Genomic DNA, 16,287 nt, shown 5'->3' with positions numbered 1-16,287 from the left:
CTAAGAAACTGAATAGTATTACTCTATCTGAGATGAAAAACTATGATCCAGGGGCTGGAGAGATGGCTCAGTGGTTAGGAGCACTGGCTGCTCTTCCAGAGTACCTGGGTTTAATTCCCAGCACCCACATGGCAACTCACAACTGTCTGTAATTACAGTTCCAGGGGATCTGACACCTTCACACCAATGCACATAAAATAAAGTTAAATAAATCAATTAAAAAAAAAAAAGAAAAGAAAAACTATGATCCAAGGGCTGGGCGGTGGTGGCACATGCCTTTAATCCTAGCACTCAGGAGGCAGAGCTAGGCAGATCTCTGTAAGTTCAAGGCCAGCCTGGGCTACAGAGTGAGATCCAGTACAGGCACCAAAGCTACACAGAGAAACCTTGTCTTGAAAGACCAAGGGGGAAAAAAAAAAGAAGAAGAGAAGAAAAACCATGATCCATAAAATGTGAGGCTCTGGGTACACAGAAGATTTACTGACAACCGTTCTGAACTTAGGTTCTACAGCCCACCAGATACGGAGCTGATAGTCTATGGGGATTATGCACTGACAGCAGAACAAAATCTCACGTTTAAGTACATCTCACTCACCTACAGATTTGTCTGCCATGCCCACATCTCTAGAAGTCCATCGACAAAATCCACAGGCCAAGTAGTAGGCTTTCTTCATGGTGGTTTTGGCTGGGTCATCTGGAAGCTGTGTGGAGATGCTTGTTGCCCGGGTGGAAAGAGTGTGCATGCATCCAGGACAGTCAAAGCAGTTGGCACATCTGTGACATGACAGACAACCTCTGTTCAGCCAATACTTAGCAAGCACCTACTGTGTGCTAGACATTGGTTTAGTTCAGGATCTCTTCAACTTGTTCTACTTCTGAGCGCTTTCACTGGAGAAGCTTTTCACATAATCTCTGGTATATATTTTTGTAAAATAGGTATACAAATAAAACATTTACTGCTAATAAATCAAGAAAAATTTACAATTTGTTATACATATAATTTTACCATTTAGTAAAGATAAAAGCAAATTTGTATACTAGTAAGCGTGCTTGTTTATTTTTATATAATGATTAAATCTTTGCTACAGAGTTGGTCATGCAGGAGAGAGAATCTTCAATGCTTTTCAGAGCTGATATTTTGATTTTGTAATTGCCAATGCTTTATATAAATACACAGTATAAAATGACACAAGTGTGTTTAGGGCCATTTCAGAAATTGTTAGAAATTCTGTCCTAATCCCAAGCCAAAATGCATTTGATCATTTTTTTTGGTGTGTATATTAAGTTTTCAAATTTGAGCCTGCAAAGTAGCAGATTTCCTTATACTTGTTTTTTTTTTTTACTCTTTTCCAACCCTATTTAAAAATAATGGCGATGATGATCATCATTAAAGCTACACAGAGAAACCCTGTCTTGAAAACAATAACAACAAACCAACAACAACCCCCGCCCCCAAACATTCTTATCCGATACAAACCAAAGAGCTGTGATTTGATACACACTGAGGAGGATGGAAGGAAATGTTGTCTTTGCTTTCTATGATCAAGCTAATGTTTGTATTATAGCAAAGAGCTTTGCATGTGCCAAACCCCCTGCACTTCATAAGCCACAGTAGTCTCAACTGGGAGCCGAGGTGTTTCGGGCAGCACTGACTGTAGCAGCAGGAGTTCCAAATCCACGGGCTGCGTTCAGAGCCGAGGCTGTAATGAAGTAGTCCAGTGTAATATGGACACGCCCGTCATGAACACCTCATTGATTACATGTTTGACTCTGAATTAGATTTTGTTTCAGAAACCTTTCGCCTCTGTCCACTTCTTAAAGTTCTCACATCTAGCTACATGAACCCATACATGGTCACAATTCACAATTTAGGAAACTATGGTCCAAATGTTAGAAATTCAAAGACTCTCAAAGGTGAAAAAAAAATTTTTTGGGGGTACTTTTACCAAGTTTAACATTTCAAAAGCACTATATGTTATATGTTCACTTAAAAACAAAACAATTATCACCAAAGCTTGTGACAAATTAAGAGTCCAACTCCATCTCCTATACAGAGAAAAATCACTGTTTCTAGGTGGAGTTTATTATTCCACTTTTTTTTTTAATGGCTATACAGAACACAGAGATTTTAAAGGAAAAAGCAAATGTCATAGTTTATGCTGTTCGAGGATAGAGTATTGTGTGACAGAAAACTCAGGGCAAACAACATAAGCAACTGTGAAACTTGATTTGGAAAATTACTGTTTGGCTGCTGTGCCAGAGAGCTGAAACACACCACCAGAGAAGGGGCGTGGTCCAAGTGGGGCACTTGCAGGGAACAGACACCACCATGGAAGAGGTGTGGTCACAGTGGGGCACTCTGTTCTCTCCTGAGATGCATCCGATAACACTTCCCTTTGGGAGCCCTGGACCCTGGTGCCTTTGGCTGTTTGTTTGAAACAAAGTCTACTGAGCTCAGACTGGTCTTGGATTTGTGATCCTTCTGCCCTTGGCTCTAAGTGCTAGGGTTAAGTTGTGAGCAACCACACCCAGTGCTTTCAGAGCTCCCACAGCCCGAGATTATCAAGATTTCACCTGCAGTCTTGTAGATCAGTATCGATTATCTGTTACAGACTGCTCTCTGTAATTCCACCACCTTACAGAATCATTGAAAAATTAAGTGATAGATGAACATATAGAAAGCATACAATACAGCATCTAATTCTCAGGAGCTATTTCCTGGAGCAAGAAGACAAATAACAGTGGCTCACAACCACAAATGAACAGGAATATGGCTGGTAACAAGAATTTTCACACCAACCTAAAAACCCAGCAGTAGCTAGGAGCAAAGACTACATCTAGCAGCCAGGTCTTGGTTCTTCATGTCCTCTAGTAAAAAGAACCAAGCTTCTTTGAGAAATAACAAATTCTAAGTTAGAGGCAGAAAACAGACCAGCTAAGCTTAAAATACCTTACAGAAGTACACTGGTAAGAAACTGCTCAAATAAAAGGAACCTGACAACACTCTCTCTTTTCTAATGACAGAGGCTGCAGGGGGACAGGAGAAACGTAAAAAAGCTCCCAGTGGCCAAAGATAGAGCAGGCGAGGGAGAAAAACCAACAAAGTAAATCAGTATCAGATTTAAAAATCTGATGTAGAAAATAAACATTCACGAGTAATGATTAAATAGAGAAAAGAGGCAGAATATGGAAAAAGTCCTAAACATTTACATAGCTAGACTTTGAGAGGGGAGTCTAACTCGGGACTCTGACCCATTCTCCTGGCTAGTGAGAAAAACATCACAGTCACTGAGGGCAGTCTATCTGATAGATGCTGCACCGAGATCCCTCGATACTTTTAAACTCAAGAGAAAGTTGAGAAACAGTCCCAACCACAAGAAGCCTGTGGTGACATAACTAAATCAATACTGTTTCTTAACGAAGGGGGAGGACTGCACTATTTTCAAATAATTCTTAGAGGTTTCCTAATAAAGACACTTTATTAAAAAAATAAAATCAAAGCCAGGCAGTGGTGTCGTACACCTTTAACCCCAGCACTTGGGAGGCAGAGGCAGGTGGATCTCTGAGCTCGAGGCCAGCCTAGTCTACAGAGTGAGTTCCAGGACAGCCAGGGCTACACAGGGTATCTTAGGCAACGGTGATGCTCAAACAGGAAAAAATTTAATCCTGTGTGTTTTCTTACCAGTTATTTAAAACAACTGTGGTGTAATCGTAGCACTTAGGCTGGAGGAATCAAAATTTGAGATCTGATCTATAAAATAAGACCCTGTTCAGCCTCAGTGCCCATAAAACCAACAACAAATGGAAAACTGAAAAATTTGTCCTGTTCTTACCTATTCTTTTTTAATTTGGCTTCAGCTGATGGCATGTTTTCTAAGCAGCTGGGACAATAATGTGAATCCACCTATGAGGAAATAAAAAAAAAAAAATCAGAGGAAAAAGAAATTTATTATTAAAATATGCTATACCCCACCAGAAGGTAAGACATTACTGATCTGGGAAAAAACAGACAAAATGCCTTGACTGTTTCCAACTAAGCAATTACCTCTCTGTTGTTGGTTTTGAATTTTCTCTTTTAATCCTTTTTCTTTCTCTTATGTTCTGTTCCCTATCATCAAGCTTTACACATGAGCTATGTCAAGACTTGTCTACATGATACTTCAAAGCTTCTAAATGAATAACTCTATGGTCTAATGAGTTGATTAATAATGCAAGTGTAAAGCTGTGATCAGCCTCCCATCTAGTTTGGCTTGATTACATTACAATGAACTCAGCAATACCTTTGTTAAAAGACATTAAGTTGGGTCTGGAGAGATGGCTTGTGATTAAGGGCATTTGCTGCTCTTGCAGGACTGGGGTTAGATTCTCAGCAGCACCCACAGGGTGGCCCATCCTATGCTTTCTTCTGACCTCCACAGGCAGCAGGCGTGTACATGGTACACAGATATACATGCAGGCAAAACATTCATCATAACATCTTTTTTTTTTAAAGTAAGGTAGCTCTTGAAGGCATCAAGTTTTCTCATTAGTGATGTAATATATTTACTAAGTATATATAAAAATTTACAGTTATAGCCAGCCAATTAGAGGTCTGTTTCTTAAATTTTTCTGTGTGTGCATGTGTGTGAAGGTCATGGGAAACTCTCAGGTGTTACAACCTCAAGCACTGCCCCCTGCCCCTCCTTTTTTATAAGAGAGGGTCTCTCATTGGCCCGGCGCTTACCAAGTTGATAAGGCTGGCTGGCCTGCAATAGGATTATGTGCCACCGTGCCTAGCTCATATGTATGTGTTGGGATGTTTGTAAGCATTTTACCAATTGAACTATCACCTCAGCCCCCAAACTAGAGATTTTCATCGACTTATCTTAAATTTGTTTTGTGCTGATGTGATGAGGTAGGTACCACAGCTCGTAGCATATGGAGATGCCAAGACAACTCACAGGAACTGGTTCTCTCCTTGCACCACGGAGGTCCTGGGGACCCAACTCAGACTGTTAGCTTGGCAGCAAGAGCCTTCGCCTGCTGAGCCATCTCTTCAGTTCCCCAGTCAGAGACTTTTTGAGTAACAAACCGAACAACAATCATCTTACTGTACTTTGCTCAAAACACAGTCGAGATATTAGATCCTCTCTTTTTAAAAAAAGATTTTATAAAAAAGTATTTTATGTAGTAAGTAGGTTTTATTTGATAATTACACAATTCTAGCTATCACACAAAGTGCTAATGCGAAATCCAAGAAAAGTCACATCTATGACATAAATATGTAAGTATGTATAAATACGACTGGGTTTGGATTTCTTATACTCTCTGTTTAACCATTTTTAATAGATTAGAAAGTATCCCCAATAAGAGAACATGTAAAATGGTTAACACCACAGGCCATGTTTTCACATGCATTTCCCCCACCCAGAGATCCTAGTCTATGATTCACATCTTCCTTCAAACCTCTAAACAGCTCTGTGATCTACCAGAAACATTCTGGGTTTGCTTCTTAACCTGTACATTTTGGGGTGGGGTGTGAGCCTTGAGAAAGCGTTTCACACTGTAGCGGCCTGTCCTAGAAATTACTATGCAGCTAATGCTTGCTTTGAACTCACAGCATTCCTCTCTAGCTTCAGCCTCCCGGGTGTTAGGACTATAGGCCTGAGTCACCGCAATACAGCTTTTTTTTTTCCCCTTCTTGCAACAACACGCACCTTCAACAGCTGGACATGGTGGTGTACACTGATAATCATGGCACTTGGGAGGTGAAGGCAGGAAACCAGGAGTTAAAAGCCAGCACTGGCTACACAGTAAGCTTGAGGCTACCTTGGGCTCCATGAAACACTGACTCAATACCCCTCACCCCCATCCAAAATCTCCCAAACCCAAGCCTCCACCTTCATTAGCTGGAAAGATTATGCAAAGCCTTTGCCACACAGTTAAATACGGAATAAACTCAGCCATTATTTCTATGAGCTTTTCCACCAGACCGTTGAGATTCACAACGGCAGGGCAGTAGAAATACAAGTCCTGCCAAAAGCAGCAAAAGGTTTGGGACTTTGCAAGTAGGTGAACAATTCCAACGACCATCTGGGTCCGTGAATAGAACTCCGAGCTTCTTTTTCATTAGACTACTCTATGCGTCTGCTACTCAAATCAACCTGTCACACAGTCTTCCTGCCTCAGTCCTTGGCCTGGCTTAGGAAACCTGGTAAGCTGTTTGGACAGGGCCCCCGCTTCTGGTTAAAAGCAGGGTCAGGACTTCTCAGAGGGGAGGGCCACGAGCGAGAGGGGCTGTCGGTGCACTAACGATGAGACAAGAGCTTCCTCTGCCTTTCAGAGACTCGAGCTAGACAACCCCCGACCTATCTCCCAGCCCTCAATCATCCGCAAGTCCCCGAGGCGACCGCAGGGTCCAGGGCCAATCTGTCCAGCTACACAGGCACCTCTGGAACAAGAGGATCTTGCTCAGCCCCACCCGGGGCCGCCCCTTTTCCAAGTGACAATTTACAAGCCAATGAAATCGCAAGCGCCGATGAGGGATAGGGCACTCGGCCAATCAGGCAGCTAGACCCACGGTTTCCCCGCCTCTCCCGGCGGAACTTCCCGCCAGCCGCAGTGGCTGGGAAGAGCACCCCCCCACCCCCCGCCCCGGCGCGCAGCCCCCCAGCGGAACGGCCCGGTTACCTCGTGCGACACACATTCCAGCGACCGCAGCTCGCTGCAGTAGCGGCAGAAGTAGAGCTGCGAGAGCGGGGCCCGAACCTTCTTTTCTCCTTGGACGAGATAGAGAACCCTCTCCGACTGCAGCAGGGACGCCATCTTGGGGAGGGAGGAGCCAACGCCCGGCGCACCCGTCACGTGACGCGGCCCGGCCGGGTTTTTTTTTTTTCCCCTCCCCGCGAGATCCCTTACGTCTTTCACGTAGACGTTGACGTAAGCTACCGGACCCAGAGGGGCTTTGCGACTTCAGTGCGCGTGCGCTTCTCGGGTTTGGGGGGCCCACCCACTTCCGGGAGCCTTGGCTGCTGGGACCCCTCATCATGACACCCTGACTTAGTCCAAAGTCCAGACATGCTCAGTGCTCTTCTTTGCATCTTCCAGAAAGTAAGGCTGCTGTTTCGTTTTCTCCCGACGGCCCCTTCCTGCCCCTCCTTCCAGGCCACTAGTCCATCCTAACTGGAAAGCAGAGTTGCAGCAGCACATTCTTCTGAGGGTCTTGCCACGGACCTCAGGAAACACCCACATTATCTCTTGACCCTCCTCAGTAAGATCCGTGCATTGTCCGTACCGTTCATTTCCAAGTTCGAAGAGTTAGGCGATAGGTCTACGTGTTGGGAACATTTAGTATCGACGGTTGAAGACCGGAGATCAGTGAACCAAGTTGTTAAGGGCCGTCTGTAGTTTTCTGTGTGTACACCAAGGCTTAGATGTCTAAAGTGACAACATGCGCCCCAGAGCGTTTTGACAGACCCATGCTGCCTACCACCATGTGTTTGTACTAGTGTGTTAAGTGTCTGACATTAGAGCCCGTGATGGGAGCAGAAAGGGAACCATTTATTAACACTGAGAATGGAAGTAGAGGAAATGGAACACATACATAGACTGAATCCTCACAAAACTTCCGAGGTAGATACTAGCATTATTTCTGTTTTAGAAAACCCGGGCTTAGGGAAGCACAGCGGTTGTTTCCCGTTTCCTCTTGCGTTTGGCTCCAGATCTTGCACATATTACCCCCAAATGAAATGTTTTCAGCATATTTCCCAACATGGTAATAACTTACTTTCTATAATGCTTTTCAGTTATACAGTATTTAATGTATATTATCTCATACATTTTGTCATGTTAATAGTTTAAGCCTAGCATTTATTAAATTACAATTACTCTTTTTTTTTTTTTTTTTAAGCAGGGAGTGTTTTTATCTGAAAGCAGACGTAGGTAAGATGCTTAGTGGTCTGCCCGAGCTCGAGAGCTCAAGGGTCCTTTACTCTTTTGTCTGGCAAACAACCTGGAGCTAGATTAGTTTCATAGATGGGTTTTGTTCTTAAGAGAAAATATATTATTCAAATAGTTTGTAGTTGTTTTTTACATGTTAATGAATTATTTGGTCTCATGGATTATCAGTTAGATTTTAGTGAGTTTGAATCCCCTTTTCTAGACCACTTCCATAGAGTCCCATGGCCTAACGGTACAGAGAGGCCACAGATTTGAGCTGACCCTATTTGAAACACCTTCTTAAGAAATTTTTTTCATTCATTTTACACACCAGTCAAAGATCCCCTCTTCCCTCCTCCCGCCCCCCGCCCCCAGCCTCCTCCTCCCAACTCACCTCCCACTCCAACCCACAAGAAGGCAAGGCCTCCCATGGGGAGGCACATCCAGTAGAGGCAAGTCCAAGCCCTTCCCCCTGCCTCAAGGCTGCCCGAGGTGTCCCATCATAGGCAGTGGGCTTCAAAAAGTCTGCTCATGCACCAGGCATGGATTCTGATCCAACCATCAGGGGGCCCCCCAAGCAGATCACACTACACAACTGTCTCGCCATGCAGAGGGCCTAGTCCAGTCCCATGTAGGCTCCACAGCCATTGATCCAACTTTCATGATTTCCCACTAGTTTGGTTTGGTAATTTCTGCATGTTGAAACACTTTTAGAGGGTTGGTTTTGAACAATTCAGTGAACAATTACCTGGTCCCTGGATTAAATAGGGTATTAAATAGAGAACCAGGGATAGGCACAAGTTCTCCTCTCTCAGGACTCAGAGTCTAGGTTCAAGGCCAGTGTTTATCAAGTGTGCTTCTGGATCACCTACAGAGGAATTGCTGGAGGGATTGAAAATGGGAAATCTAGGTTTATTTAGGTAGGTTATTATGAGACACAAATTGATATTTCTAGGCGGGACCCAGGAGTTTAACTTTACAGCAGGTTTCCAGGTGAATCCTATAGCTACTACGGTTGAGAAGCACTGAATTTTTGATAATCATTTGTGTTTGACACTGGATACAGAGAGCCTTTTCTCTGCTGTCCTCTGGCTACACTGCCCAACAGAATATCTGGCATTATGAGGTCATTGTGCCATGGAACAGGGAAAGTCTCCCATGGCAGAGAATCAAAACACCTTGTTAATTTCTTGATAGGCTCCCCTTGAACCTCCAAGGGGTCTGGATTCTGTTCTTGTTAAGTCCAGTTCTATGGAACTATAACTTCCAGATTCTGAAATTGCACTTTTCAGAGATCTGTATTCCAGTGACAGCACCAGCATCAGTCCCAGCTTACCACTGACCTTGTTTTTAACTACATAGCCGATATGCAAATACATTTTGGGATACTTCTGGGAACCCATCTGGTAAACCACAAAGTATGAGTTAACATTCTGTGGAGAAACCAATGTAGGTGAGAGCCTGTGAATACATTTCCCCCTCTGCCTTTCAGAAGTCTTTGTGTCCCTTAGAGGGTTCCAGCAGGATCAGGTCCCCTTTGCACACAATGGTGACCGGCTTGGTAATGTGTCCTTGGATTGCTTTTTCACTCTTCCCTAAGGCCACAGGGATCACATTTTAATGTTGGATTCACTTCGAGCTTTGCTTTTTAAGGTGAGCCTAGGTTGGCACAGGGAACCAGAATTAGAACTGCCAGATGAAAGGCTAACCACAGTTAAATGATTCTGACAGTGTGTTGTGAAAAGCTGGCTCCATTTGCATCCTCACCCAGAATAAGACCTTTACTTCCCAATTGTTTTGCCAACATAAAATATCTAATCTAGGTCAATGGTTTTGGCACTTTCTAGCTATGCACTTTTGAAAAAAAGTCCGCTTATAACTCCCAAGTATTGTTTGAAAACACATGGATTGGGAAGAATACTACATGTCTTGGTGAAAATAAAAGTTAACAATGAGTGTAAAAGCATTTTGTAAACTCTAAAGTGCTAGGCACATAAAAGAAAGGTCCCTAAACCCCAAGTATGAAAATCCTACTATGATTTCCTCTCAGAAATCCTTCAGCTGGAGTTAGGCTACAGCCCAGTGAGCTCCCAAGCAACTTCTGAGACCCCAGGAACTGTGCTAACCATGGCTGGCCATCTGCCAAGGCTGCTCTCCCCACTTTGGGTTTCCTGCTTGCACACTACGCTAATCACAGGCTTTCCTGCCGAGAGTCTGCAGTTTCATCAAAACATCACAGCAAGTACACAGAAGGGGAAGAAAGAGTCATGTCTCAACAGCTATCCCTTCCTGGCCCTCCTGGGAGCCCCTCCCAGGAAATGTGCTGCTGCTGCTGCTTAAACCCCTTTTCCCAAACGTAAACATGGCAAAGGGCTTCAGGCTGCTGCTGTCCTGGCAAGCCTTCTCCATAGCCTGAACTGTGAATGTTTCTCTCAGAGCTTACGTTCCTCACATGCTTGCCCCTCGGACTGTAATAGAATCTTGACTAGCACCTATCTGCCTTAGCCAAAAACATGGGCGCGTCCTTGTTGGCTCCCTCTTTTTTGATTTTAGTTTCTGAATAGCTCTAACTTGTGTCCTTCTTCATTGTGTGCCTGTAACTTGTGTCTCTCATTGACTGCCTTAATTCAGAGTTGAATTGTTTTCCTTCTGGGCTAACTGCTTTCTCGCAGCAGCCACCTGATCTGCTTGGACTGGCACGGTGATGTACTGGGGAGGCAGAGGCGGTGCATCTCTGTGAGTGTGGTCAGTATTTTGAGCTCCAGCCCAGCCAGAACTAGATAGTAAGGCCTTGCGTAGTAGCAAGCTTTGTTGTCGGCTGCCAGCTCACAAATAACGACACAGGAGACTTCTTATTAATTATGAAAGCTTGGCCTTGGTTTAGGCTTGTCCCACCGGCTCTTATAACTTCACTAGCTCTTATAACTTAAATTAATCCATTTATAGTCATCTACGTTTTGCCTCGTGGCTTTTTACTTTCCTTTCTTACTGTATGTTCAATTCCCTCCATGTCTCATTGATGTTTGACATCTCTCTGTGCCTGGATTATTTCCTTCTACTTCCTCTCTGTGGCCAGAAGTCCTGCCTATCTATACTTCCTGCCTAGCTATTGGCTGTTCAGCTTTTTATTACACCAATCACAGCAATACATTTTCACAGTGTACAAATATCCCACAAACACAACAAAAACAAAATAAACATTGAGCTAGACTAGTCTTTTTAAAAGCCACATTTCAATCCTATTTATTTATTTTGTGTTCTATTGTTTATTGTCCCTTGTTGGCGCTCTGTCACCTACAAGACAAATCCCCAAACTGTCAGGATAATGGATTCTAGGAATGAGGATATTCTGGGTCCTTTTATCCCTTGGGATTCTGAAAATGCAGTTTCCTCAGCTAGGAACTGTCTGCTTGTTAGTTACAGGGTATGAAAACTTGCCCAACATTAAAGTGGAGGAACTGACCATGCTTTCTGTTTTCCTACAACCGTGACCTGTTAGAGCAACTTGCATTTGGCATTGCCTTTATTTTTAAAACAAAGATGTTTTCTTTCTAAAGCATGGGCTCTGTGGAGGCCTGACAAGGGGGTTGATCCAGAGTAGGTGTACAGTAAATTGTATTTGATGACTTTCACGTCTGAACATATTACATGCACATGTTACTGAATTTGCTAACATGGCCTGACAGGTAGGCATCCACAAAACCCCACAAGGCAGAGACAGCTCAGCTTTTTTCCCAATGCTCTCCTGTTTGGCTATAGTGCATGGCTGACACCATTTGGACAGGCTGAGTTTCCATTGCAGTTGCCAGTAGTGGAATTCCCTAAGTCTAGGTGGTAATGAGCATGAGCCCCAGTCAGCAGTGAATCCCAGGTCCAGGCAAAGAAGCAGAGGGAGAAGCAGACCTCGAAGACACCTGACTTGGTGTGAAAGGCCCCACAGGGCCAGCTGCTTCAGTGCTATTTTCAGGGTGCACAGACCAAGTCAGTTGTAGCATTGTCTCTGAAGTTGGAGTTGGTAGATGCCCACCCTAGTCTTCTGGAATGGCAGGATGAATGTAACCAAGAATCAACATGAACTACCAAGATTCTAGTTCACATCCCTGCATTTTCATATGGAAAATAAAAAGACTCAGAGCAAAGGACATTTCCATGGGTTGATTTGTTTTTGAGAGAATCTCTCCTTGTAGTCTAGGCTGGGCCCAACCTTAATAATCTTTTTGTCTCTGGAGTGCTGGTATTAGAGCTGTGTGACATACTTGCTTCCCATAGTTTTTTCTTGTTATAGTTCCTGTTTTCTAATCCTATAAACACAACTCCCCAGTTTATCAAAATTAGCTAGTCCATGTCTGCAGCAGAGTGAAAATCTAGTTTCTCTTTTAACACTTGAAAAGAAAAAGCAAGCCAATGTAAAAGAAAGCCAGCGGTACCAGAGAGCCTGTTCGTTTTGCCGTGGACATTTGTTGAGTGACCTCATTTGCACTCTGAGTACATGAGTTTCATGTTCCAGAGTGCCCCCACCTTGTCTGCAACAGGAGTTTCTCAAGCACACCTCCAGCCTCACCAAGTGTTTTCCCCTCATGCTCCTGCTTCTGCTAGACTTAATATGAACCCAGTACCAATTCTGTGGCACTTTGGAGAATGCTTCTTCTGTTCTGTCACAGTAGCAGGAATGTGAGCTTAGCATCCTCTTTCAGTAGAGGATACACAGCATGACCTCAGGCTAACCATGGTAGTTGTTTTCTGAAAGCTAGGATCCTGGCTTCTCAAATGATGGATCTCAGATGACATCCCATTGACACACATTCTCTGTTCTATTCAGCCTGTGACTTCACACTGACTCTGACTCAGCAAAAATAATTTCTTTTCATCTTTAAGCAATTCTTTTTTTTTGTAGAAGGTAGAGCAAAGAATGGAAGGAAGGAACCTCAAAATTTTACATGGAGTGACAAGATAGGCCTTCTGAAAAGGTTAGATTTGAGCAAAGATGGAAGAAAATAGAAGTTGAAACAAGTAGATAATAGAGAAAGGGTATTCTAGACAGAGGCTGATCCAAATCTCAAAGGTCCAAAGGATCAATAGCAAAGAGGTAAGAGAACTATTAAAGGCTAAATAGGGGGAGAGCCTGGGAATGAGGCACCAGAAGTAACAAGGACAGCTTTTGTGGGATCTTGAAAAGCATTTAAGAGATCGGATTTTGCTCTGTGGGACATGGAGGCCATTACATGTGTCTTCTTCATTGGCTTTCTTTTGCTGCGATAAACACCATGACCAAAAGCAACCTGGGGAGGAAAGGGTTGATTTGACTTACAGGCCACATTCCATCATCAGAGGAAGCCAAGACAGGAACTCAAGCAGGGCAGGAACCTGGAGGCAGGAACTGAAAGAGAGACCATGGAGTAATGAGTCTTTATGGGCTTGCTCAGACTGCTTTCTTTTATAACCCAGGACTCCCTGCCCAGGGATGGCACCATTCCCAGTGTGCTCAGTCTTCCCACATCAATCACCAACCAAGACAGCGCCCTACAGGCTTGCCTACAGGCCAGTCTGATGGAGGCATTTTCTCAACTGAGGCTCCTTTTCCATGATGACTCTTATCTTGTATCAGGCTGACAAAAAGCTTAGTAGGCTGGCATGTTTCCAAAGGAGCGGTGATGACCTACACTTTACGTGTCACTCTGTATGTGAAGTGTTTGGGATGCAGACACAGAAAAGGAGATGAGCAGAAGCCAGCTAATAGATTGCTCCAGTGACCTAGGGAAGAGGTGACAGTGCCAGCAGGGGAGGGGGTCCTGGCGTATTTTGAAAGTTGAACCTCTGGGGTTTCTTGAGTTAGCTTTAGGCAGTATGAGTATCACATGAAGGGCGTAGCTTGGAAACATGCAGCGAGGCTCTGGTTAGGCCAGGGGATGGATTGTTTAATGACTTGACTGAATTCACTCACAGGGAGTTTATTTCCTCAGAAAGCGCTATTAATACCGTCAGAGGTTCAAATGAAAAGACCAGGAAAGGACAAGAGTTTTTAATTGTAAGAGAATGGTTGAAGCCGCCTTGTTCAGTCTCAGGTTTACTTTGTTCCAACCCACAAAGCATGATGGTTACCAGACAGGAAAGCATATTTCACAAGAGGCCCCGGGAAAGAGCCAGTCACTTGTTAAACACATTAATCGGAGAGATCTTCAGAGCTCCAGCTGGGGCTGAGAATTTGCTGCTGCTGTGTGAATCCATTTGTAATGGTGCCAAAGGCTCTTCCAAATAAGCTTTGCTCCTTGCTATGTGAGCAAGATGAGTTCAGGGAAGTACACTGGGAAGAACAGAGCACACTGTTAGTGCTACCAGTGTGCTCCAGGTTCCTCATTTGCTGCCAGAGAAGGAGGTTCCGAGGGAGGAAGTGCTTGTCTGAAGTTAGACTCATCTCCAGCTTACTTCTTGGACATTATGTTCACTTCTTTGATTGCTTGGGATGATTGGCATTTCTCAGGTGCCTATATCTCTATCTGTTCAGTTTGATGTCTCTTACTGTTCATTTCTAGAAAGTTCTTTTGGACTTTGAACTATGTTTTCTTGAAAGGAAATGTATTGGCTCAGGAGCCCCAAGACCAAGTTCTTAACACCATGGAGATTTATTTGCCCCAGAGGGACCAGAGAGCAGAGAATAAGAGACAAAGACAGGAGGTAGAGGACTAGGGAGAAGTGGAAGGGGACAAGGGAGAGGGAGCAGGGGTATCTGTCCTGGAAGACAAAGGGCTACCTCTGGATAGAGAGGAGACAGACATGGCACATAGGTACAAGGGGAAACCCCATGGTAGGGTGAGGTGTTTAATTGTAATTGGGCATGTTAATTAGTGAATCTAAGGGGGCTCATGATTGCTGGACTTCAATATTTTGATAGCTGGACCTTGGTAGTCAGTTTCGGGAGGAAGAAATGGCCAAATAAGGGAATAGGCCTTGGTGGCTAGCTTTACGAATATAATCTAATGGTTTTTAACAAGGCAGAGGGACTGGGGGAGAAGGGCAAGGCTGCCAGAGCCAAGCTTGCCACATTCAGGCTGGCCAGAGTCCCTTCGTGTCTGAGGAACTTTCTGCCTCATGGAAGTTCATGATGTTTGGTTACTACTGAGCCAGTCTGTGAAACCAGTCTCCAGGTTTTCTCTGGTGGTCGGCACTCAGTAGTACTCATAGCCTGGTAACCAGGAGCATACGATAGAAGTGATGAAATGACGCTTCCAAAAGTGATTATGAAAACGTTAATTTGCAAGAAATTGGATGGACTTAGAATGTTTAATATTAAGTGAGACCACGTTTTCTCTCATGTGCAGCATCTAGCCAATAATATAATACATGTATAGATGTAAACAAATGTACATAGGGGTATAGTATAACATGAAGAAACATGAAGATAACAAAAATAGCTAAGTATTAGGGGATAAGGAAGGATTGAATTCAGTAATGAACATGAATTATGAAATAGGATAAAACTGTTCTCTAGTTTTAACTCAGATTTTTTTTTATTTTTGATGATGGGTAAATGCATAAAAATGTATTTGATGGTAAAAGTATAAAATCTAATGTGCAGGTCTCCAGCTTCTGGCATAAAAGGCTGCTCTCACTATATAGAAGTTCACTGAGCTCTATAGTTTTTGGATCAGGTTAATTTTGTTATGTGATTTCTTTTAATAGTTAAGTTTGAAATAAATAAAAAAATTAAAGCTACTTTTATAGCCCCTGCCTGTAATCCTAGTACTTGTGAGGCTGAGACCAGAGAGTTGTCTTGACTTTCAGACCAGCTTGGGCTATAGACAATAGAACAAAACAACAACTAAAAAAAAATAAATAAATAAACCAACCCCAAAACATGAACGTACCCCCTCCGCCCCCGCAAGCTGGATCTTAGGAGTAGCTAGCTATATGATGAGGCCTAGTGTGGAAAGAAGCTGATGTCTGGCTGGTAGCTAGCAAGTAATCTAAAAATGGAGTCTCCAGCTCTACTCCAGAATTGAGTTAATTCAAATGGGCCTGCCAGTCACCTGGTCAGGGAAATGCCCCATGGGGAAGCTGTCTGTCTATTCGAGATATTTGAGAAACAGCAAAATGTGTACCTGAAATGGATGTGGGCACAGTGGTGTAGTTGATGTTTTCCTGTGTTTCACCTGGCCTGTGGTCAGGACAAATCTCTTTCACCTGCCAGTCCTGCAGCCTCTTGGACCTAAGTAAACACACACAGAGGCTTATATTAATTAAACTGTATGGCCTAATGGCTCAGGCTTCTTGCTAGCTACATCTTACATCTTAAATTAACCCATTTCTATAAATCTATACTATGCCCTGTGGCTTGTGGCTTACCGGTATCTTTACATCTTGCTTTTCATGGCG

The 16,287-nt window shown here is 43.6% G+C and overlaps 2 protein-coding genes across 6 annotated transcripts in view; one reads left to right on the top strand and one right to left on the bottom strand.

The window, feature by feature from the left end:
- The window catches only part of Dctn4 (dynactin subunit 4), a 32,633-nt gene extending 25,237 nt beyond the window's left edge, over positions 1 to 7,396 (bottom strand). Inside the window, exons 1-3 of one of the 4 annotated variants that reach the window (XM_006985120.3) lie at positions 6,670 to 7,396; positions 3,834 to 3,904; positions 596 to 774 (exon numbers count right to left, since the gene is read on the bottom strand). In XM_006985120.3, the coding sequence (XP_006985182.1) occupies positions 596 to 774; positions 3,834 to 3,904; positions 6,670 to 6,804 (385 nt within the window). In that variant the 5' untranslated portion in view covers positions 6,805 to 7,396. Of the gene's footprint in view, positions 1 to 595; positions 775 to 3,833; positions 3,905 to 5,696; positions 6,641 to 6,669 lie in introns of those variants that run through there. The other 3 variants (XM_016003668.3, XM_076555310.1, XM_042264305.2) reach the window with 3 other exon arrangements.
- The window catches only part of Smim3 (small integral membrane protein 3), a 51,300-nt gene continuing 41,981 nt past the window's right edge, over positions 6,969 to 16,287 (top strand). The window contains exon 1 of one of the 2 annotated variants that reach the window (XM_016003670.3): positions 6,969 to 7,089. The gene's annotated coding sequence lies outside the window, so the exon portion shown is untranslated. Of the gene's footprint in view, positions 7,090 to 12,892; positions 13,004 to 16,287 lie in introns of those variants that run through there. The other variant, XM_042264307.2, reaches the window with a different exon arrangement.

This window comes from Peromyscus maniculatus, chromosome 19 (assembly GCF_049852395.1).
Source record: "Peromyscus maniculatus bairdii isolate BWxNUB_F1_BW_parent chromosome 19, HU_Pman_BW_mat_3.1, whole genome shotgun sequence".
Taxonomy (NCBI): domain Eukaryota; kingdom Metazoa; phylum Chordata; class Mammalia; order Rodentia; family Cricetidae; genus Peromyscus; species Peromyscus maniculatus.
Note: the sequence above shows the minus strand (reverse complement) of the source record. Positions and strands in the feature narration are given on the sequence as shown.